Genomic DNA, 24,967 nt, shown 5'->3' with positions numbered 1-24,967 from the left:
AGCCAGTCTTTGACTAAGTGTCGATTTTTTGATAAAAACTTAAATGCAATTATTATTTTATTAATTTTATTAATCATGACTTATATATCTGCTATCATATTTTGCTTGATTGCATTGACTAAATATCTAAAAGCTTAAGTGGTGGCAGAAACACAAAGTGAAATCACTTTCTGTTTTGTCCCTGCAGGAGAACGCCAATGACTGTGGAGGAGCTGCTGTTATATCTCTCTCTGCCTCTCTCTTCCTCACCTGTCTCTCCTTCTCATCACTTGTCTCCTGATGATGGACGATATGGCTCTTTCACCCATTCTCATGTAAAGAATCAAGAAATGTGTTTGGACACCTGAAGAGCATTTTTTTTAAAGTACTCGGCACATTTTGCTCATCACAACCACAAACTTTGATGTGGTTTTTGAGCGTGCATTGGTTAACTCCTGGAAATTAATACATCTGAAGTGAAAACTGCAAAGAAAGTCAGATAATGGGCTGTTGTTGCCATGGATACTTTTCCAAGAGTTACTTTCTCATACACCGCCTTGCATCTCAAAATGAAAAGGGACTTAAGAGATGCAGGTGGTAGCTATGACGTGCACTGATGAAAGATTATGAGTCACAAGATGCAACAAAGTCCAGGGGGGGAAATATGTCTCTCATTTCCCTTATCCCAATATTGCAGACACGTGTGCATATTATATATGCAGCTGTAAGCATGCACACCTTGAATACTTTATTATACTGAATGCTTCATCTACAGACTTATACATGCTTTTTTAAATGTTGAATGAGAGAAGGGAGAGAAGGGCTACAGCAATATATGGTAAACATTGTTGTGTAACATCAGTGTTGCTGCTTGAAGTTTTACAAGGTTATTTGTGATATTAGTTTCTCTGAATCTTCTGCAAGTCTGAAAGTGTGATGGTTTAGTGCCAAGAAAGTAATTGCAATGGAGTAGTTATAAAAAAAATTCACAAATGGGAAAAAGATAATTAAACAAATCAGAATGGGCTCGTTCAGGTTTAAATTTTTGAGTTTTTATTTCGATTACATCCAGAAGATATTTGTTTCTGTGACATTTTTTTTTTAAATGTCAGCCTTTCTGTCTTTGTCAGCTGTGTCTTTGTGCGTACTGTATGTAATTATGTTTGTCCATTTGGCTAGACCTCATTTTGGAAACTGGAACTCTCACAGGGTATAGATCTACAATCAACATTGATAACACAGTGATGACCTTAAATTCAAAATGTGTTTTTTTGTGCACTGACATGGTTTCAATGCAAATCTAGTCCATAATGTATATCCCGCTAAAGACTCTCGTAAATGTTTCTGGAATTAAAATAAAAAGGGTTTTAGGAGGCGTTGATTTCCTGGAGACTGTGGCATTTCGATACTTTACTTGGGCCCCAATGTCATGTACATAACTTCGCATAAATAACAATATAATTTTAAAATTCATGATTAAAGCAACATAAAAAAATGATGGGAAACAAGATTTTTGAAAAGGTCATATATGTAAATGAATGGTGTAAATCTAATGGTATAGGGTATTTTTGTATTTGCTTGTGTTTCACATTTTGAACTTCAGCATTTCATTGTATTTTGGGCTGTGAGTGTCCTTGTAGCTTTTTCTATGGTATTTCTCAATCATCTTACAAAGCATGCTGTGCTTACTCTGATGACAAAATTGCCTGAGCATTTGCCTGTTTATGTAATAGACTTAGATACATATTGTGTGTGGGTGTGCATCATTACAGTATGTTCTGTCTAGCTGAGAGTAATTTTATTCATTTGTCTCATTTTTGTTTATAATTTCCACAATGCAATATTCTGTATATTGTATGGTTGACATGTGTCCACGGTGGATGTTGATTGACTGGAGCCATGATTTGTAGGAAAATTAAAGTATCCATATGTTTTTTGTATTGTATTTGTTGTTAAGTGTGTATTCTGTTTTGTTGTCAGTGATTAGTGTCAGTGCACATATAAAGATACTAATGTTTATACCAGGCTACAACAGAGAATCAGTCAAGGAATTGTATACTCAAAGAGTTATTTCATAAATGTGTCCTAACTCTTTAATAGAGTAGTGGATTAAATCCCCCCAAATGTCTGTCCACTACCAACAAACTAACCTACATTTTTCCATAACTGGAATTTCATCAACAAATTGAACTTATGCTCTCATAGCTAACGTTATGCTCTCATTTAAGAAAATGTGGTACACGAAGTGCCTGAAATGCTTGTAATTGTTTGAAAATTTGACTTATAATAATGTTGTATATCAGAATATCAATAAAGATATGTTATATTTACCTAATTTTGAAATATTTAAATATTTGCTGAACTGTGAGTGTTTCTGTGAGCTGAGCTCTTAAATCCATCTACAAGATACCATCACTAGACACTGTTGCTGTGTGTCAAGAGACAGAAACAGGTGCAAATATGGAGCACATTTCTTCCTGCTGGGAGCTGGAAATTATCATTTTAAGATGACATAAAACACCCTGTTAACACAGCAAATTTGTAAAAAAAAAAAAAAAAAAAACAATTCCCCACTCAATCTACCTAAGCCTACCTAACCTTTAAGTTAGGTTAAGAAGGAATATTGATTGAATTGGTCTTAAATAAATAATATTTATTAATGAATAAATAATAATAATATACTTATTGAGACATAAATGTAGCTTTGTATACTATATCATAATTTACATATTCATTCAATAAATCTAATTTAACATTTGTGCTGTCATGAAGAGATTGCTAAATAGGAATCACAGTGTTCCTGTTTAAAACACCACATTTGTGTTTAGCCTAAAAACACATATGGTCTGTTGTACAGTATAGCGGCCAGTGGACCAAACCACTGTGAGATATATGAGAGGAGCTTTTGTGTACCAAATACATTTACCAGACACTGATGGTTATAGTACAGTGGTTATATTTAATGGTTTTGACCAAAATTATTGCTAGGGACAATTCAGTAGTTGCTGGATGTTGGTAGGGACCATAGACTGTATAAAAGAAGTGTGTCCCTACAAAACTCTCACCCTTGGTATAACCCATTTGTAAAAAAAAATTGTGCTCTGTGGCTCTATAATCGCACAATCACCTCTCTGGTGGGATCATAAAACATGCAACACATAGCCTATCCTATAATGACAATAAACCTGCTCAGGTTTCCTTTTCATTTGACATAATAATTTTTATTTTTCTGATATGACATTTCAGAGTGAAGCCCATTTCTGTCAGAAAAAGATCAAAACAGAAAGACTACTATACATAATTACGAGAGAAGTCCAACACCTTCTACACAAAATTCATGAGCAAGTCAAGAATATGTAACTTTTTTTTTCTTGTCTGGGCTAAAATTGGCCTCTTGTAACTTAAATTGTAACTTAGAATACAGTGACAAGAAAAAAGCCACTTTTCCCACATGTGTGCTTGGTTAATTGTTACGTGTTTGTACGGCTTACAGCAGGTGTTGTAAGTACAGAGTTGGACCAGCAGGGGCGCTAGTTATTCCTCTCCGGCTCATTGTTTGTGGCTCACAGCTCTGCACCGCCGTGCAGAGAGACAGCGACGGGTCAGAGGAAAATGGCGGACGGTGTGGATCACATCGACATCTACGCCGACGTAGAAGAGGAATTTAGCCAGGTAATTAATCCACAGTTACCAAGACCAATGGAGCTAGTATCTGTATATTTGTGTAATACTTTATTGTTCTTATGATCGGAGAGTGGCGTGCTCTGCTGGTCCGCCGAGCTTCTCTGGCATAACGTTACAGGCCCCCCTTTCACCATGTTGCAAGCCTACATCCTCTGCTACAATTATCTGCTCGAAATGTTGCATGGGTGGCGTTGTCAACATTTAACACGGCGTATGCTGCACGTATTAACGGATAGGCAGGTTGCAAGTATATATTTTCTGTATATAAATGCTAAAAGCATCCGATTTTATTGTTAAGCATTCACAGTTTCAGGCCTCGGCATGGCCGCCGGTGGCGGGCTACCAAGCCAAACAAACGTACTTGCTAGCTAGCTAGCTAGCTAGCGTTAGCTGTTTTTAAAAAAAAATGTTACTTGATGAGTCGTTTGTGTTTTAGTTGAAACAACAAGTGTATGAATTAGAAATGCATTTAATGGATGTATTAATTGTTAGCTTTTGACTGTTTGCTTCATCTAAGTTAGCATCAATGTGTCTGCTTTGTAGATTTATTCGTCCACACACACCCCTTGTCTGTACAAGCGGGGGGAAAAGCTGTACCAGCCTAATATGGGATGCAAATAACTTGTTTGTAGCGTCAGATCATTCAAGATAACATAATGTTCACCGTCATCTTAACGAAACAGCTTTCATAATGTGTGTTATGTTGACCCGGGGCACGCAGTAGATGCATTCAGTTGCCCACGCTCGGGGGTTACGGAAGTCCCACAGCTTGTCGTTTCACTCTGGAGCTTTTTCTGTTTGTTTTTTTCTGTAATAAAAAAAATGGTGAGAAAATAAGTCTTGTGTATTAGGAAGTTACTCAGATACACTTGCAACTGAACTGTAACGACAAAGTAAAAAAAACATGGCCTTTTCAATGAGTATATCTACATGCTCCCAGTCTACAATTAGTAGTATCAGTAATCTTAATGCTATTAATACATGTAAACAATGAGTTTGATTTCCTGTATAACCTGTTCTACGTGGATACAGTTAACATCAACAGCACATTGTTCTCTGCATTGTCTGCACTGCGTCGGGTTACATGCACAGAAAATATGACTTGGGTGTTCACTTGCAGCAGGCACTTACTGAAATCAAGGTGTGTTCACAGGCTTACACTTATACGGTTGAGTTTACCTCTTTTGAGATGATCAGATTAAAGTGTAAACGCAAGACTACTGGTATTTAACGTGTTAAACAACCTCTAATCTATTTAATGTAATGCAACAACACAATGTAAAGATCTGTCTGTGAGCAGTAAACTTTACTGGGAATTAATGTAAAATATCCATGTACATTTAGCAATTTATTGATGCAGTCTGGCAGTTTATTTTTGCATGTCTGCCTCATGTACACTAATACTGATATATAAGTGAGAAAGTGAGAATTGCTAGAGCTGCAACAAGTCATCGATAAGTTGTCAACTATTAAATAAATTGGCAACTATTTTATCCGTTTGAGTAATTTTTAATATATTCTGATTCCAGCTTCCTTTTAAATGTGAATATTCTCACCAGTCTTGTTGAGCTGATTGATGCGAGTGGTCTAGTGGATAAATATGACAATAACTTTTTCTGAAATCACTTTAAAACTTGATTAAATAATTCTACAAGTTTTGATATTGAATGTCGTAGAACTTTCTCAGATTTACAGACAGATGAGAGGTGTATGATCACTGTTGTGAAACTGCTCATAAGGTGTCGCATGTTTGACTGAACTGTTACTATTTTGCTTAACAGGAAGCTGACTACCCGGTTCACGAGCAGATCGACCTGTATGATGATGTAATATCCCCATCAGCCAACAATGGCGACGCTCCCGAAGACCGTGACTACCTGGACGCACTGCCTGCACCAGGTGGCACAGAGGGAGGGAAGAGTTCCCAACCCAACGTGGTGTACACCTACACGGGCAAAAGGATAGCCCTGTACATAGGAAATCTCACATGGGTGAGTATCAGAGAATTCTGTTCAGGCTGCTTAGATATGTGGAGGAAAAGTATTGACATTTTGCGCTCTGAAACTGCAGTTAATAAATAGTAGCAACATATTCTTTAAATCAAAGACAGTCCTGGAAAACATTCTTGTGCCATTTCAAAGGTAGACCCACAGTATATCTACTGTGAAACATCTTCTCTTCTCTTATGCAGTGGACGACAGATGAGGACCTGACAGAAGCCATTCGGTCGATAGGAATCACAGATGTGCTTGAGATCAAGTTCTTTGAAAACAGAGCCAATGGCCAGTCAAAAGGGTGAGGTCTTTATTATCTGTGTGTGATATGACTGGACTACATCACAGCCCGCAATAGGTTAAGATTATTACTCTGCTCTTCATTTTACAGGTTTGCGCTGGTGTGTGTGGGCTCGGAGGCATCGTCCAGGAAGTTAATGGAGCTGCTGTCAAAGAGGGATCTACATGGTCAAAATCCCATTGTCACACCATGCAACAAACAGTCCCTCAGCCAATTTGAGATGCAGTCACGCAAAAGTAAGTAGGACAAGCACACACTTTGCATCAACATATTTATCGTATACTCAGCAAGAGTCAAGTTAACTTGCATGCTTGTCACCATACTTATTTAAAGACATCCTGTAAAAGAAATGTGCAAATATTCTGATACATCAGTAAGTCGACGGAAAATGCACTTGCACGGCAGCAAAATGGACATTAGATACATACATAGACTTCATGTACAGTCATATGCATGTTACTTCAGTTATTGATCCAGTCATGTCTAAATGTGCACACAACATACACACTTATTATTTATTGTATATTGAATGGAAAACTGAGTTATTGTTGTCTCATCATTTTACAGGTACCCAGTCAGGCCAGATGTCTGGGGAAGGCAAAGCTGGCCCCCCTGGTGCTGGTCCTCGTGGAGGTTTCCCCATGGGTCGAGGCAGAGGCAGGTTCCCTGGACCACCCGGCCCCGGAGGAGACCGCTTCCCCGGTCCTGTTGGGCCTGGAGGGCCGCCACCACACTTCCCTGGTTAGTTTGGTAACAAGTGCTTGTGCTTGGTATGGTAGAAAATAGACAATGCCCCGCTAAGTTCACTCAGACGCAGAATAATATTTAAAAGGGGCAGAAATCAGATGGAAGGGTAAGTAAGTAGATTCAAATAAGGACAGTTTATGGTATAGCAGGTCTAATTTCTATTGAATATCATAGTTTTTTAAAAATGTACTAGAATGATTTATAGTTCGAGTGTATGAGGTAGCCTGGCTTTGAATGTTAGCAGGCTAATCCAGCCACTCACATGTACTATAAATTGCAAGCTGTTTCCTAATCTAATTTCAACAATTGTTTTTACATTATAAGCAAGGTGTGTTCATGGCAGAAAAGATGTTTGGTCTGGTTCTCTACTGGGAAACGGGCTGAATTCTCTTTTCGTTCTCATTGAAACAGACAAAACAATCATACAGTCTCCAGCAGTAGAAGCAAATTCATGGATGGATGCTTTGGGAATACACACACATCATGAATCACACGGTTAGCTCACTAAATGTGTGATCTGTGATGTGTTTGGATCAGTTTATTGGGGATCACAGCTGGCGGTGGTTGTGCTGTATCACCTGTTGAGGTTTATGTGTCAGTGGAATCCTGATTTAGACCTGGTATTAACATTAAAAATATAGAGGCGTCTTGTGTTTTTGTTTTCTGGCTTTTGTCATTCATGTGGTGTTTCTTTTCTCTTTTTTTTAAAACAATAATATAGAGTCCAACAGATTGATATAATCATCAAAGTATGACAAGTGCCATGAAAACTTAACGTGAGATTAAGAAAAAATTGCGCTTTTTGTCTGGCAGTGCTGCTCTTGTTAGCATAGTCCAGGCTTTGCTACTACTCACACCCGCATGGAACCAAGGCTAGTCGCCCGTAGTGTGTGTTTCTAATGAGGGATCTTTCACCCATTAATCCTGGCAGGCCTGAGTCTTTGCATGTTACCCCTCTCCTTCTGGTTTGTTCTTTCTTTGTCCCTCTAGTTGAACAAATAATCCTCCACTGGCTGCAATTTTCTGCTCACAACACCATTCCTTGACAAGCAGTTTGCTCAAAGCTTTACTTGGCAAGCGACCAACTTTAAACTCCTCGCAAATGTTGGATTGGCCACCATATTCACTTAGTGGGAGAGAATGGAGTTGCCAGCGTTTCTTTTTTCCATTTTTGCGTCTTTTTTTCCCCTCCATCCCACCTTTTTCACATCTCTTCTGTCGCTTAGTGGCTGGTGCCCTGTGCTGCTGGGCTGTGACAGGCCGTCAGTTAGTAGGCGGGAGTTTCTGAAGGGAAGAGTTGTGATTGGTTTGCTTTCTTCCCCATTAGGCTCGGGGATGAGACCAGATCTGATTAGGCACCAAGATGGCCCTCTGATGGATATGAGTTTCAATCCCTTCCCGCCGGGGGGCAGGAACGGGAGCTGGCGTGGCAGAGGTGAAACACCTCGATTGATCTGATTGATTTGATCAATCACCTTTTTGTCCTAACCCTGAGCTCTTTATTGGTAGGAGTTGAACCCGCTCGGTTGACTGCCCCATAAACGGCTGATTTACTCACCAAACTCTAAATCCCTTTTTAATGCAGTTTCCATAAAGTACTGTTGGCCCTATGTGAGGCCAGAGTAAATATTTTTTGATGTGTTTGCATGAAACTAAAATAACAGAAGCACCTCATTTGGAGCTTTGTTAGCTTTGTTTGTTTTGAAGGCCATCCAGCATTCTGCCTACTCCTTTTTTTTGTTTTTTTTCCCACCCTTGTATGAAATCAAGTCAGAATAAATATAGTACTAATGTACCTCTTTTGCCTCGCAGTCCTCTAATGAGCCAATGTCAAGATAACACTTCCCTTTAAATATTTTCATTAGTTGCTTCATGCAGTTGGGTGAAAAGTCTTTTAACCTCCATTTGCCTTAAATGGCATTTCATGAGTGGCCCTTTCATGGAATAATCCATTTGCTCACTTCATATATGCAGTATCTCAAATATATATGAGCTTGCCACGCTGATCTCTTGGGCTTGTGGCAAGGTATAGCAGTGCACCTTCTCAATTAATTGTTAGGGCAAAAGAATCCAGCATTAAATGCTGAGCCTCTGGTTTAAAAAAAATAGCCTGCTTGAAAAAATTTGCTATGACTGTATCTCATCGTCTGTTCTTTTTCCTTCTGATTTCATTTGCAGCATTATTTTGTGGCCTTTTGACATTTGTTGTTCCCTGTAGCTATGGCTTCTGTCTGTCTTTGTCACTGTCCCTGCTTTGAACTGACTTAAGTACCTAAGGTTTATCCATAATGTTCATTTGAAGGAAAACATGGAAAATACAGGCTACTGCAGGACATTCAAATCTTGACCAGTAAATCAGCCAAGCTAATGTGTTTTGTTTTAAATCGGCCAGTTACATTTTCCAAGTACAACGAGTCTATGTGAATTTTACCAGCACACCTATTTCCCCATCATGTTCATCAATCAGAAATGTTTGAGAGCTCTGCCTGCCATAACATGGCCAAAAGATAGCGTTCACTAGATCTAACTCATGTGCTTCTGTTGTCCTTTGTGTTCTCTTTTAGGTGGGATGCAGGGACCCCCACGTCCCCCTCCTGGCCCACCTGGCCCCCCTGGCCCCCCAGGACCTCCACCTCCTGGCCAGGGCCTCCCCCCTCCCCTTGCTGGTCCTCCAAATCGTGGTGACAGGCCTCCTCCCCCTGTTCTCTTCCCTGGTCAGTTCGGCCAGCCTCCAATGGGACCCTTGCCCCCAGGACCTCCTCCTCCAGGTTACGGCCCTCCCCCTGGTCCCCCACCCCCTCAACAGGGCCCGCCACCTCCGGGACCCTTCCCCCCTCGTCCCCCAGGCCCCATTGGGCCGCCCATGGCTTTGGCACCACCTCCACATATGCCAGGTCCCCCACCAGGTGGACCACCCCCAGCACCCCATGTCAACCCGGCCTTCTTCCCCCCACCTGGCAACAACAACATGCCCCCCAACGACAGCCGAGGACCCCCTGGACCAAACGACCCATATGGACGCCCACCACCATATGAGAGAGGGGACTATGGCCCTGGAGGACGGTAAGAATGGGTGGTTGATTTGGAACAAATAATCAACACAGCAATTTATGTGATCTTCTATCGCAGTGCGTTGCCGGTACATCTGCTCAAAGTGTTGCTGTTTTTCATTCACTTCAAGAAATGCTGGTTTCCATTTTAAAGATTTTTTTTTTGTTAAAGCTAGTTTGCATTGGTTTGCGAATATAACACAGTTAACACATTATGTATCTGTAGGGAGATGGAGGCGTCACGGACCCCTCTGAGCGAAGCGGAGTTTGAGGAGATCATGAACAGGAACAGAGCCATTCGTCCAGCGCCATATCTAGAGCGGTCTCTGACGCCAGTGCAGGTAAAACACAGAAATATAGGAAACATACTATGCAAGCACTATTTTGATGTGTGTGCTAAAATTTTTGACAAACATGGAAAAAAAATTAAAGCCTAATGCAACCTTGTGTTCTCTTCAGCTGACTACGGCAGTGCTATAGAGACCTTGGTGACAGCTATCAGTCTGATTAAGCAGTCCAAGGTGTCAGCAGATGACCGCTGTAAGGTCCTCATCAGTTCCCTGCAGGATTGTCTCCACGGCATTGAGTCAAAAAGCTACGGTTCCGCCTCCAGGTAAGATGTGCATATAGTGCAGTAGCTGTTAAATGTTACAATGAAGAAGTTAACAAACTAAAAATAAATGTAAAACAACTTGTCAGATATAATATCTTGGTAATATTTTGGATCTAGCACAAAGAAAATGAGATTAGCCAGCCAGACTTGAAAATGCATTGACTATTTGCCTCCCGTTTGATTCCTAGTTTTAGAAATATTGTGTAGTCTATATTTGCTTGTATGACTATTTAAATAATGTCTTCCAAATGGGAATTGGCCCTGGAAGATTTGAAATTTAAAACTTTAAACCCCTGGTACACAGTCCAATGATGCGTCACGTCTCTGCCAGGCGAGAGCGTTCCAGGGAACGAGACCACAGCCGCTCCAGAGAAAAGAGCAGACGGCACAAGTCCCGCAGTCGTGATCGACATGAGGACTATTACCGAGAACGCAGCCGGGAGCGGGACCGCCATCGTGAGAGGGACAGGGACCGCGACCGCGAGAGAGAAAGGGAGAGGGAGTACCGACACCGCTAGCAACGGGAGGTGGGTACAAATTCTCCTGTGTTTTCTTCTGCAATGAACCCACTTATGTCTGTAACCTAAATTACATGGCAGAAAAAGTAAAACACCAGTGTTGAGTTTGAAGAAGTCCGCTTTGATTGCTCACCTCCTGTCTTCATTAGATTAAATGCTTCAGTTTAGTTCACAAACCCAAATTTGCTGAAAAGATTTTCTGTGCCTGTAACATGTTGGCAAAATTTAACAGGATGTGGTGTGCTTTCACCCACAATAACTAAGTCTTTGTCTTCATGAGCCTCATCAGCCAGAAAAGGCTTTTGAAACCTTTTCAAATCATAAGGTCAGATGGGGTTAAAACTTAAAAGCTCTGAAAAAATTGCATTATAGAATAACATCAATTTTAATTTAATTGTCCCTCTATAAATATTTGAGGAAGGGGACAAGGAGAGACGAGGTAAGCAAAGAAAAGACTTAAAACTCATTCCTTTTTGGTTTCAGGTAGGTGGAAGGTAAGTCTGCTTTCCTTTTTAAAAAATTCATTATTAGTGAACACAGTTGTGGTGTTGTGTATTTGCTCTTTCAGACTATGTGTGTAATCCGCTCTTAATGTATTCACCATGCTGCTTTGCACAGAGGGGTTTGTAAGAGTTGTATATATGCTGTGGTCAAAAGAGAAAATACACTGGTAGTTACTGGAAGTTGACTTTGTGGATGAATTGTTACTTTTTGGTCTACATGCCACTGAGCTTGGTAATGTGCAAAAAATTGTCAGCCACTTTTTGTATTCTGCCAAATAAATTTCAAAATAAAGCAATGTATACACCCACAGCATAGAAAGCAGTACAGACCTGCTGCTTATACATGGTTTTGTACAGGTTTTGTACTAGTTATTCTGCCTTTTTGGCAGTTTAAACTCTGTGTAGATACACATTTGCTAAACATCTGTTTGGCTCATTAAAAAGTGGAAATGTATCAACATTTTGGTTTTACCAGCAGCTGTGGCCTGTGGACCAAAAGAGTTTTTATGGATTGAATATCAAGGTTCAATACTTAATTGCCATTTCATTATATGTGAGTTTAGGGTAACTGAAGTGTATTGTGCCTGCAGAGTTGGTTCTTGTAACAATAGTTCCTTGACTGATTGGCTGATTTCAGATGTCAAAGTATCCAGTAATTTTACAGTACTTAGTACAGATGTAACAGTTTGTGTGGTCTATTTGTTTAGATTGGATTGTATTTTTAGAGGGGGGTGGGGTTACAGTGCTGTACTTGTCGATAGTAGGCCAATCTATACTTTGTAAATGTTCCATTCATAGTAATGTTGTATACATAATTGTCATGTTATAACTACCAGAAGGTGATTTATATATCAAAGTGTCTAATGATTTTTGGACACAGAAAATTTTGAGAATGGGATTGTGCCACATTTGCATGTCGGTAATATTGCCTGACATTTTACTTTTGTCAAATTGAATGTTTTGCAGCCTAGTGTTGCTCACTTTTGAACCATTGTACCTCAATTTAAGATGTTGAGGTGAGGTGGAAAAATGAAAATACCTTTTTTGATATGTTCTGCTCTGATTCATCAGTGGCATTGAATTGAAATGATTTGTAATTTTTTGGAATTTAATAGTATTGGTTTACATTAAGGATCAGTGCATAAGTAATTGCAGTATCTTAGAATTATATTATTGGCATCAGTAAATGACATGTAAGCATGGAATAATAAGGGAATAATGGGAAATAGAAAGCTAGGATCAGAAAATGTTTTCAGATATCTAGATTTTGTCACCAGGCCATCATTACATTTTTTTTAGCTTAGTTGCCTAATTCAGTTAAACTGAAGGATATCATAATTTTTATTTGTGAGAACCTTTAAAAAAATATTGAAGGTATACAGTAAAATAATTTTCAATGCAATCCAGCAGATACATGATTATATGCTAATTATTATTTGACATAGACTGATCCATAGAAGAAATTTATTTTACTATTTGGTTTTAATGTTACTTGTATGTACATTAAAATTATTTCAGTTTAGTCAGCAGTATTTTAATGATAAATCATCATAGGTTGGCATGAGATCATGCAAGTATTTTGTAGTATTTCGCCTCATAACTGGCTGTTAAGTCATGTTGTAGATGAATTTCTTTAAAACTATTTGACACCAGCTTGTTCACAAATATCAATACCATTTTGTCATTGGTGTGTTGCTCGCCAATTATTTGAGGTAAATAACTTTGAGGCACATTTTCTTGCTGGTGTTTTTCAGGGATTCTCTGTGTTAGGGTTTCACAAGTAATTTTGTAATCTTTATGGGAAGATGCTTTCTTCCATAGCGTTACTTGCGTGTTGAACAACATGATAACTTTTGCAAAGTTTTGGAACTGTAGTTGAAATATCTGGTTTGAAAGATTGTGTGTCATTCTGCTGTCCTTTACTGCCAAAGATGTCTGTGGTAGAGTGAGTCTAGTAGGTTACATGGACCCTTTAGCATCTCTGTACATCACCCCAAATAATATTTCTTGTGATTTTAAATGAGCTTTCAAACTTAAACTTCATTCACTCTTGACACCTTGATGTCTTAATGTTGTTGTGCTCACAGAGCAGGATAAATGCTCGATACATTACACATTATTTATATATATATATATATGCACTTTTTCACATGTGCCTCCGTTTCTCTCGTACTGAGAAATATTAACTGGGGTGGTTTTGCTCATGGAGTTGCTAAATTCTGAAAGCAGGCAAAACTTATACCAAAAGAATGTAATTTAATGTCTCAGTAGTCTGCCATGTGATATAAACGGTGTAGAGTTGTGCAAATTTTTAGCTGTCAGCTCCAGCTAAAATGATATAATTCTTGTTGCGCCCCATTGTCCGATAACTACCAAACAATTGTTACTGAAAAATAAGACTTTGTGTCCACCAGGAACCTCTTTACAAAAGATGGATTGCGATTACTTTTATTAAAGTATTATTAGATTTTAACTTTTTCTTATTTTGTTGAAGGGAGAGTATTTTTTCTGTTTCCTTTCATGTACAGCATATAATTCAGAGTGGCAACAGCTAAATATAAAAAAACTTGCGTTTTTAAACAAATGCTGGATTTTGATAATAGCAACAACAATGGCTGCAGTCTCCTAACTCACATTTCTTTATCTTTTGTTAGATAAGAGATCCTCAGTGGGCACAAGGCCTAATAGCTTTTGGTAATATGCATTAATTGAGTATATTTTTTACCTAAATGTTTGTCGTCTAAATGAAATGACTAAACATCCAAATCTGCCTGTGCATTCTTAGAGCATGTTAATCAGGGGAAAAAGAGAATTAAGCATTTTGGTCTTATTCCTGATAGTAGTATGGCTGTTTGTTGTGTCCACAGACATGCTTTAACCCTGTTTTATTTGTTCATATTGACATGGGGGAATGTACACTGTTTGCACCAGGCTGAAATTACTTTCCGTGCTTTCTCTTCAGTCTGTCTGTAGGTGTATGTGTGCTGGAGATCACAGCCTTGATGTCCTTTTCAAAACAAGCATGCAATTTGCTCATGTCAAACCAGGGTCAAACAGAATTTCAGTTATACGTCAGCAATAAGCGTTCAAGCCCATTTCCCCAGGGAGGAAATAGAATTTATACTTGAAGAAACATGACTATATGTGAGTCTGAGAGACGGCTCAGCTAGAGCAACTGTAATGCTTTAATTATGTTTAGTTCCCAAGTTGTGATAGTCAACAAATCAGCTATGTAGCTGACACAGTGAATAGAATGGTAAGTGTACATTTTCCACAACTCCTTCATGATTAACTATTTCCTGAAATACTGGGAGCTTCCTTAAGATGTAATGATGGTGGAAGCAGAGGTGATAATCACAGGCTTGATCCAGTGTCAAAGTTTAAAAGAAGGTTTTTTTTTTGTTTTTTTTTTAATGGTAAGTATTTCATTAGTTACATGTCTGAGTATTTAATTGACTGTTTGACTGTGGTTTGACTGTGACCCCTTTCATTTCCATCCTGTATTGGCTACACAATTTAATGGTACTTTGAACGATAAGATTCCATAATGAACTGAAGTTCAGCAATATGGCATATTTTAATATGGCAAAATATTTGTTAGCCTGATATATGGATGTAATTTGACCACTGAAAAAAAATCAGTCATGTCCATTCGCACTTGTACTGGATGTTATAGTCCCTTTAAATAATAGTGTGACAGAGAACCGTTGAGTTTGACTACTGTGTTGTGTAAAATACTATTGTCGGCTGATCTGTGTTTATGTGTAGCCATGACCCGTGTAAAACACAAACCTTTTTACAGCAAAAACACTTCCAGTTTCACCATGCCTTTTTGAATCTTTGAACCATGTAAAATAATCTGTACTCTTTGACCTGCCTGTAAGTAAGGCCTTTTCAGAGCAGAAACCAGTTCTAATTAACCCTGCAAAGCAAAACCTTGTCAACAAGGCTTAATAGACTTGACTTAAATAGTAAACTACCAAATTTCAAATGACTCTCTGTAACAGAACTGTTGCCATTTCATCTGATGAATTTAACATTTCTGTTAAGAGGTGTTTAAAATTGGGTAATAATGTAATCAGGGTCAGTGGACCATGGTTGACAGTGTAATTGACTGTTGCTACAGCCATTTCTAATTAAGATAAAGAGGTTGCTTTTCCAGTGGCTTGCATGCTGGACTTTGTCTTTCTCAATTTTTAGTACAAAATATTGCACTTTCACTCACTGGCATTATGTTTACTAGACCATAAAGGGATGTGCCACATTACATTGACATGATGCGTGCCTGTCTCTTCGTAGTTTTGTGTTTTGATCTACAGCTTGTCCTTTCTGTGTCTTCTACTCCTGTATTCATTTCCTGAAAACTTTTGCACTGTTTTAATGCTATGTGTCACAGTGTTTTAAAGTTTTCAGTGTTTTTAGCTCTGTACCGTATATATCTACCAGTTGGTTGTGAGGAAAAAACATGTACTTGAAGTAGCTAAATGACAAACAGGGTTTTTTTCTGTAGTTGCGAGAAGTGGCTAAAACAGCGGGGTAAAGTGACTTTGCAGTTGATTTTTAGTCTCGGTCTTAAAATAAAACTACAAATGACCCAATAAAAAGCTACTGGATTTTAAAAAGCTTACATTTATAAAACCTCGGAAAGCCAGTGAAAGGGACTATGCTAGCCTTTTAGAAAACATCTTTTGACTACAACATGTAATGTTTTCATTCCACACATATTTTACCAGTTTACCAATAAATTTCATAACTTTTGCAAAACAGACAAGACGCTACACAGTGCAGAACTGATCATGTTAGGCCAGATGCACTTTAGAAGACTATAGGCTCAGTTAAGCTCTGCACAATTAAAGGATGAGTCTTGTTGAACCCAGCAAAGCTTTGCCTTTTTAGATCAGCGTTTAGACAATTGTGTAACAAAAATGTTCATCTTCACTGTCCCGAGTCTTTAAATATGTTTTTATATATGGATGTCAATTCTTGCCTGTCTAAAGTGAAAGCATTTTATCTATGAATTTTCTTCACTTGCATATAAGCAATTTAAAATCCATGTTTCACCAGCAGGGATGAATTGCATTTAGGCTTAGACTCAACTAATATGGTTATATTTTCTGGTGTGTGTACAGATTTCAAATTTGCTTCTTGGATATTTCCTATTCAAGTTTGCATGACATGTTTCTCTGTCTGTGCTGGGGTTGGGAGCAATAGACCTCAGCTGAGCATTAAAAGAATAACACGTTCTGCCATTTATATGCCTTGTTTCAGAGACCTTTTAAGTTTTCCTGAGCTTTCGCCCCTTGTCATTATAAAATGTTCAGTAAGTGAACTGCAAGCTTGAGACTCAGTGATGGTGAATTGAACCCAGCCCTGGTGTGCACTATGTATGTGTAGTCTAGAGGTATAATGGAGGGGGGAAGGGGGATCACTGTTGGGCTGCCTCGAAACCAAACTCCACCCTTCATTTTGACACCTTTCAGCTAACGAGGATCAAGGATGAATGGAAGGAAAAGGAGGAATTTCAGTGCGCCACCACCTCCCCACCCTGCATGACCGGACAGGACTACAACCACCACCTCTTCCTCCACCCCTCCTCTCAGTCTCTACCCATGCTTCTCTCTGTCTGTTCATCTTGTCTGCCTGACTAAGAGCAGTGGATGGAAGACCCTGACCTGTGTAAGGTTATGTTATCCAAACACCTTCTATACTCATGGTAACTAAAGATGAAAGAAAAGAAACTTTCCAAACAGCTCTTTTATTTTTATGATGTTTTATTTGACATGAAGATGACTATGTGCGATGCTTTTTTGCAAAGAAACAATAAAATGGCCCACCAATCCCCCAACTAGAGGACACAAACATTACATCCTTTTTTTTTGTCTCGCAGTACTGTGTACGTTCAGTTTAGAGATCAGTTTTTATAGGCTACATATTTGATGTTTTCTCCCTACCCCTCCCTCATTCTCAATTATTCTTTTCATGGTTAATATGTTTGTAAATGTCTCTGCTTTTGATTAAAAACTAGATGGTGTTGTAATAAAAAATGTTTACTGAGGTACTCAATGCATTTGGTGAATTCCTCTACATGTTTGGCTCATTTATATTAAATGTATATTTTGGACTTCAAACTGTTTTTTCATATTGAATTTGTCTACATTTAGATTATATTTTTTAGCTGTACTAGCAAGTGGCTTTATGTTTTAGAAAATAGATCCTTGTCGTTTATTCCCTTTTTTGTTTTTTATTTTTCTTCAAATGGATAAAACTTTTTACAAGGTAAGCCATTAGATGAATGTACTTTTTTACGATGTGCATTGATTGGTGGATGGAAAAATATGTAGACTTTGAACAAGTTGAAGGTCTAGCTGTAGTGCTTTGCAAAATTTTGGGGAGCTCTGGACCCATACACCGTAAACCATAATGCTATTCACAGAGTGTTTTCTGTTTGTGTGTAATAGCATTGAGTAGCCAATCCAAATTTTCTTTGAAGTCTTTGTTTTGTTGATGTGAAAGGTATTAATTCTTACACTTAGAAATTCAGGTTCATTCAAGCAGCCATTGTAGTTACAACTAACATGGAGCTGGTCAACCTTCAAAGATCGATTAATCCCATTGTCGAAAGTTTGCCATTTCAAGTAAGTGATTTTTTTTTTTTTTTTTTTTTTTTTTGCTCCTATGTTCCACAACTAACATTTTTATGTATGTTCATTTTTAACACCACCCTGTGACACCATAGCTAAAATTCATATGTAATTTCATGTTTGTTAAATGTGGAATGTGCACCTTAACACTAATGTTATCGTGTGCAGTGGAACACATCTTTTCTCTTTTATTCCACCACCCATCATGTTCATATCTTGGTTTTTTGACAGTTTGTGATACTGAGCTTTTAGTTTGTAATAATTTCAGATGGTCAATTTGGCTAATAAGCACTGAGTAACGTGTGTGTTTTTACTGTCCCCAATCAAAATTTAAAAATATATTGGGCCTTAGGTGTCCTAATATTTGACCTTGATTGATTGGGGCATACCAGTTCTTAAATTTCACTGAATAAAAATGGGTAAACCGAGGTTCATGATGCTGTATCTGTTTGGTCAGGGGGTGCTGTGGTTTGTTCCAGTTGTACTCCAAAACAAAGGAAAATGGTTAAATTGGTAAATGGTTGAATGAAACAAAACACAAAATCACTGATAAACAAGTTAGGTAATACAACTGTTGAGATGGTCCCCTCTAGTCTTTATATCTAATGACCCTATTCTGTGTTGTGTGTGTGTGTGTGTGCTTTTTTTTGTGTGTGTTATTGGAGATTATTGGTTTACTTGTCAAGGTGAAACAAGGTTTGTTTTTTAAAATCCATCATGTTGCGTCCAATCCATGGCCATCCCCTGAAATATTTGATCTCCCAAGTTTGATGATTGTGAAAATTGTGGACCTTAATTGCCATCTAGTCATTGTTATGGCTTCAGGAATTACTCTGAACTCAGATGAAAAGGTGGTGTTCAGACTGTAACAGCATCCCAAACATTTTTTTAAGCCCTCACAATGCTTGTGAAATTTTAACAGTACACTTAAAAAAAAATAAAAATAAATAAATGATAAAGAAAAAATGGTGTATAATCAAGAATGTTAATCCCCTTTGCTCCTATAACCCTGTAAAAGAGAAATGAAACCAATTGTAAGTTGGGTTTTGGTGCTGGCAAACAATGTGAAAACATGAGAAATTTTGCACCTAAGGGGAAAAATCGTTATGCCAGTTCTCTTGAATAATTCCTGAAAAATGTCAATGCCTATGCGCCAGTTTTTTATTATTTTCACTGACTGGGCCTCTCAGTACTGTAAGTGTGTTCAGATCATGCATGATTGACATCTCTTGCCCTCTTCTGTTGCAGCTATAGGGACTTGATACTTTACAACTTGATGAATCTTTCAGGTACATTGACTCCTCCCAATGTCATCCTAAGCAGAGGCCTAATCAGCCATAATAAGAAGGTCTGTGTTCAGGGCTTTCATTAAAAATACTCAGGTGTCAACTTTGTAGATTTCTTGTGCTAACTTCTATCCACAGCGCTGAAGGTAAGTGTTTTCAGGTCACTGCAGAAGAAAAAAGCTCCAGTCTAGAGGAAGTCTGCAGCATCAAGCCAGGCCAACTCCACCTAACACAAGCAGTTGGAAAGTATCTTGTTTGTGTGTTTTCAGTATTTGACTTACATGCTGTAATAGTAGGATGATTCTCAGTGGTCATCTTAAGCTACCTTCATTGTAACATAATATGAAATGTTTAAACATTTAGTTGTGTGTGACGGAAAACTGGGGTAAGCAACTCAATAGATAAGTGGTAATTTACAGTTGATGTTTCTTTCTGTAAATGTAATTGATTGTACAGCTATGCAGACCTGCCAGTGAAAAAGCAGGACTTATCCTCAGGGCTGCAGGACTTTAAGAAGTTGTTTTACAACAGTTAAGCACTTAACTATTAATTGTCAAGGTTATGGGATATCTATTATTAAGGGCTCTGGGGGTTAAAGGTTAATGGGGTCAATTCTAGTTCATCCTACAATACCACCAGCAATGTCTTGTTCTAATTACACATTTCCTGTCACGGGAAAGGCACATTGCAGCCAAAACAAATAAATGGTCATTGGTCTCAAAAAATAAAAGATTTCTAAATTCAGTTTGGGTTTGTGACTTTAATTTGTACATGATGCATCTAATTAGTCGCAATGGTGGAATGGACTATCAAGTACTTAAAGCCAGTCAATGCAAATGAGATTGTAATATTCATGTGGTACACCGAGAGTCGTTTTTCCTGAACAGAAAAACGTTTCTCAAAATTCTCCCTACTGTTAGTTTTGAGGTTTAAGTGATAAAAAAATATAAAATGGAAAGGCAGGGATTAAAAGCCAAAAACTTGCATGATTTAAGAGTGTTAAAATGACGTAAGATCTTACCTAATTGAAAGCCATTATCTACAATTTAAGTAGACTCCGCTGTATTTAAGTGAAATATGGTTATATATGGTATATCGCCATTTTCAATCAATTTTGACCTCAGGTAAATGAGACCTCAGTCTCACGGGTACAGGACGTCGTGAGTTTGATAGTAATTTGGTTAATTTATTTTGCAATGTTAATAAACTGTAACAGACGATAGAATGCCGTTTCCAGTGCGTATGAGAGAGAAAACAAGGTGTACATATATATATTTTATTTTATTTTATTGATAGATGCAACATATTTGTTCGACGTTATAGTCGCCATCAGCCGGAACTTTAATGCCTCAATGTCGTTCTTCTACCGTACAACTTAACACGTTACACTTGTCACTTCCGGCGCTTGTTTGGCTGGCAGTTTGAAATGAGACCGCTGGCTCCATAAAGAATACTTGAACTGCTTAAATGGCAGGTTTATTTAATGTGGATACACGCTGTGGAACAAGAAGAGTCCTCTAGAGTGTACTGCAGGCTCAACTTCTCTGTCTTGCTACCGTACTATGTTCAAAAAGATGACTGAATTTGGTCCAGATTCCGGGGGGCGAGTTAAGGTAACGTAACGTTACGCTACAACCGTCTGGGCAAATGAAAACATTACCTCGTACGTCTTTTAGGAAGTTTGATGATTAAAAGAAGTATTAAAATAATCATCAGAACCGGTTCACGTATCGCCACCCATAGTTTCTATGTTACTGTTTTTGTTATCTTGTATTTGTGGATATTATAACAGGAGCGCGTTCAGATATGTTTTCCCTCTGTGATGTGCAGGGAGTAACCATTGTGAAGCCCATCGTATTTGGTAACGTTGCCCGCTACTTTGGGAAAAAGAGAGAGGAGGATGGACACACACATCAGTGGTCTGTCTATGTGAAGCCTTACAGGAATGAGGTTGGACATCCGGATCACATCACCATCACTGACAAACTAATTGGTTGAAAAGATAATTACCAACCACTTCTACTGTCAGGTTGAAGGTGTCTATATATAAATGTATAATATTATTCTTCCAGGACATGTCTGCGTATGTGAAGAAGATCCAGTTCAAGCTACACGAGAGCTATGGTAACCCACTGAGAGGTGAGCAGACCTTTACAGAACATGTATGAAAATATGACAAATGCAAGAAGGGTAAGAAGAACGTGATTAATTTTATAAGCATATAGCCAGTGTGTAGTGGCTTTATTGTCAGTCTTAACTCGCTGTTTCTCTTCCTTCCAGTGGTGACAAAGCCTCCATATGAGATTACGGAGACGGGATGGGGGGAGTTTGAGATCATCATCAAGATCTTCTTCATTGACCCCAATGAGAGACCTGTGAGGATGTGTCCTGGCTCCATACTAAATGCTAAAACTATCTTAACACTAAATACTCAACACCTGATGATGATGATGATAATTAATATTAAATAGATAGGAATGTTGAACTTTAACTCCCTGTGCTTATCTTGATTTGTGCTTGTGTGTGTCGTAGGTCACTCTATACCATCTGTTGAAGCTGTTCCAGTCAGACTCCAGTGCCATGCCTAAGAAAACAGTTGTTTCTGAATTCTATGATGAAATGGTACACCTGCTTTCATGCTGTAGCTTATGAACACAGTTACTATACTGCATCAATTTCTGTTGCTTTACTGTGAAAATGGTAGTTTCTACTAATATTTCATCTCATCACTATAAATGGTAAATAAAATAAATCGCATGTCGTTTCCAAAGTTGATGGACTTTTTTGAACTTATATCACCACATGGGATCCATATTTTGCTGTAATAGATGAAATTGGGGGGGGTTTGGCTGTAAATTGAGAGTTGTGTGAGAGTGACCCCGATGCACTTGACGTCTACTTTTCAGATCTTCCAGGATCCTACAGCCATGATGCAGCAGCTGCTGACTACATCAAGACAGCTCACCCTGGGAGCATACAAGCATGAGACAGAGTGTATGTACACACAATTAACATAGAAAAACAAGACACAAGTATGTATATATACAGACTAGTTTTGTCGCATTGCCCCAATTTTGACTTTTAACGTCAGTGCCCTGCACAAGGGAAAAATCTAGTTGGTGCCTTATACCATGCCTTGGTACCTATTGTGAGTCGGCGACATATTGTTAATGTGTTTGTGCCTGCCTGTGTCTGCAGTCATTGAGCTGGAGCAGAGAACCAAGGAGAAAATGGAAACCGCAAAGAAGAGAACCAGCCAGGAGATCACAGAGCTGAAAGACAAACTAAAAGCCAGCAGAGAGAACATCAACCACCTGAAGGCAGAGATCAGGAAACTGGAGGAGGATGGAGACCACAAGGAGCACTGAGAAATGGACAATGTTGCTTGTGGCTGAAACAAGCATTTTGTGATTGGTTCTTTACATATCTGTCACTTATATTTTTTTGGCCATAACAATGCTGGATCAGCTGGCTGTATTTTTGTTTTTGCAACACTGGGTTTGTCCAGTCATCTCGATGTAATTGAAGCTGTGTTTTTCTATACATCTACAAGTCAACCTGAGTTGAGGTCTGATCAGACAGATTCAGTGAAGCATCCCCATAGTGTTCACACATACCTAATGAGATATCCACATTAGTGTGGACAGTTTTGAATGTGAATAGCTCCGTTGTTTTTTACTGATCTTACCGTTTTCCATATAAAGTAAATGTGTTAACAATATTGCTTGTATATGTTTGTTCTGTTGTAACCTTTTGGGTTTGATATGGGTTGAGTCATAAAACATTTAAATCTGTTTTACACTGGACTATGTGCCAGGTAGCAGGTTAAACCCTGACTTTCATATCATGTGCCATAGAGTTCGACCTGCCTAATCCTGATCCTGTCTAGGTGTAATTTTACCCATTCACACTGACCGTCCCCATGTACAAATGATGGATCACTAGCCAGGTGTGAAATGGTTTAAACAAGTAGATTGGGAGCTTAGGAGGGGTTGGTAGCCTGTCAGCAGTTGATTGGATGCTTGTTTTTTTGTTAATGTACCCATGATGTTTTTCCCCTCAGAAATGAAAAAAATGATTCAAGTGAGTCCTTAAGAGTAAGACTCATTCTTTAAAGATTGCCAAGATTGGGTGTACTTCATATTCTATTGTGCAACACCAGAATATATACAGTGGGTACGGAAAGTATTTAGACCCCTTTAAATTTTTCACTCTTTGTTTCATTGCAGCCATTTTCCAAAAATCAAAAAAGTTCATTTTATTTCTCAGTAATGTACACTCAGCACCCCATCTTGACAGAAAAAAACAAATGTAGAAATTTTTGCAAATTTATTAAAAAGAAAAACTGAAATATCACATGGTCATAAGTATTCAGACCCTTTGCCGTGACACTCATATTTAACTCAGGTGCTGTCTATTTCTTCTGATCATCCTTGAGATGGTTCTACACCTTCATTTGAGTCCAGCTGTGTTTGATTATACTGATTGGACTTGATTAGGAAAGCCACACACCTGTCTATATAAGACCTTACAGCTCACAGTGCATGTCAGAGCAAATGAGAATCATGAGGTCAAAGGAACTGCCTGAAGAGCTCAGAGATAGAATTGTGGCAAGGCACAGATCTGGCCAAGGTTACAAAAAAATTTCTGCTGCACTTAAGGTTCCTAAGAGCACAGTGGCCTCCATAATCCTCAAATGGAAGACGTTTGGGACGACCAGAACCCTTCCTAGAGCTGGCCGTCCGGCCAAACTGAGCTATCGGGGGAGAAGAGCCTTGGTGAGAGAGGTAAAGAAGAACCCAAAGGTCACTGTGGCTGAGCTCCAGAGATGCAGTCGGGAGATGGGAGAAAGTTGTAGTAAGTCAACCATCACTGCAGCAATCCACCAGTCGGGGCTTTATGGCAGAGTGGCCCGACGGAAGCCTCTCCTCAGTGCAAGACACATGAAAGCCCGCATGGAGTTTGCTAAAAACACCTGAAGGACTCCAAGATGGTGATAAATAAGATCCTCTGGTCTGATGAGACCAAGATAGAACTTTTTGGCCTTAATTCTAAGCGGTATGTGTGGAGAACACCAGGCACTGCTCATCACCTGTCCAATACAGTCTCAACAGTGAAGCATGGTGGTGGCAGCATCATGCTGTGGGGGTGTTTTTCAGCTGCACGGACAGGACGACTGGTTGCAATCGAGGGAAAGATGAATGCGGCCAAGTACAGGGATATCCTGGACGAAAACCTTTTCCAGAGTGCTCTGGACCTCAGACTGGGCCGAAGGTTTACCTTCCAACAAGACAATGACCCTAAGCACACCGCTAAAATAACGAAGGAGTGGCTTCACAACAACTCCGTGGCTGTTCTTGAATGGCCCAGCCAGAGCCCTGACTTAAACCCAATTGAGCATCTCTGGAGAGACCTGAAAATGGCTGTCCACCAACGTTTACCATCCAACCTGACAGAACTGGAGAGGATCTGCAAGGAGGAATGGCAGAGGATACCCAAATCCAGATGTGAAAAACTTGTTGCATCTTTCCCAAAACGACTCATGGCTGTATTAGATCAAAAGGGTGCTTCTACTAAATACTGAGCAAAGGGTCTGAATACTTATGTCCATGTGATATTTCAGTTTTTCTTTTTTAATAAATTTGCAAAAA

At 38.9% G+C, this 24,967-nt stretch overlaps 3 protein-coding genes across 7 annotated transcripts in view; all 3 read left to right on the top strand.

Moving 5' to 3' along the window:
* cacna2d4a (calcium channel, voltage-dependent, alpha 2/delta subunit 4a) overlaps positions 1-2,314 on the top strand; it is a 92,735-nt gene extending 90,421 nt beyond the window's left edge. For all 5 annotated transcript variants that reach the window (XM_038738398.1, XM_038738400.1, XM_038738401.1 and 2 more), the window contains one exon: positions 188-2,314. In XM_038738398.1, the coding sequence (XP_038594326.1) occupies positions 188-280 (93 nt within the window). In that variant the 3' untranslated portion in view covers positions 281-2,314. The remainder of the gene's footprint in view (positions 1-187) is intronic.
* Positions 2,315-3,504: 1,190 nt separating this feature from the next.
* Positions 3,505-20,060, top strand: cpsf6 (cleavage and polyadenylation specific factor 6). The gene is given in 12 exon segments (XM_038738402.1): positions 3,505-3,651; positions 5,445-5,654; positions 5,855-5,958; positions 6,049-6,194; positions 6,526-6,699; positions 8,033-8,140; positions 9,270-9,768; positions 9,982-10,049; positions 10,052-10,096; positions 10,215-10,368; positions 10,700-10,895; positions 16,870-20,060. Coding segments are annotated over 11 exon segments (1,755 nt in total). The 5' UTR covers positions 3,505-3,591; the 3' UTR covers positions 10,887-10,895; positions 16,870-20,060.
* Positions 20,061-20,701: 641 nt separating this feature from the next.
* yeats4 (YEATS domain containing 4) lies at positions 20,702-23,403 on the top strand. Its single transcript, XM_038738404.1, has 7 exons — positions 20,702-20,929; positions 21,147-21,266; positions 21,389-21,455; positions 21,597-21,691; positions 21,849-21,938; positions 22,223-22,310; positions 22,515-23,403. The coding sequence occupies exons 1-7, from the start codon at positions 20,879-20,881 to the stop codon at positions 22,682-22,684; spliced, it is 681 nt and encodes a 226-aa protein (XP_038594332.1). The 5' UTR covers positions 20,702-20,878; the 3' UTR covers positions 22,685-23,403.
* Positions 23,404-24,967: the final 1,564 nt, after the last annotated feature.

The sequence above is a fragment of the Micropterus salmoides genome, unplaced genomic scaffold, assembly GCF_014851395.1.
Source record: "Micropterus salmoides isolate LMB-PRFRI ecotype aquatic unplaced genomic scaffold, ASM1485139v1 Ms_hic_scaffold_23, whole genome shotgun sequence".
Classification (NCBI taxonomy): Eukaryota; Metazoa; Chordata; class Actinopteri; order Centrarchiformes; family Centrarchidae; genus Micropterus; species Micropterus salmoides.
The sequence above is the reverse complement of the archived record's forward strand: the minus strand, read 5'-3'. Positions and strand labels throughout refer to the sequence as shown.

Coding starts and splice junctions, on each gene's coding strand:
- yeats4 (XM_038738404.1), top strand. CDS start 20,879: ATGTTCAAAAAGATGACTGAATTTGGTCCAGATTCCGGGGGGCGAGTT. Junction 21,456..21,596: donor CTATGGTAACCCACTGAGAG/GTGAGCAGACCT, acceptor TCTTCCTTCCAG/TGGTGACAAAGCCTCCATAT. Junction 21,939..22,222: donor CTGAATTCTATGATGAAATG/GTACACCTGCTT, acceptor TCTACTTTTCAG/ATCTTCCAGGATCCTACAGC.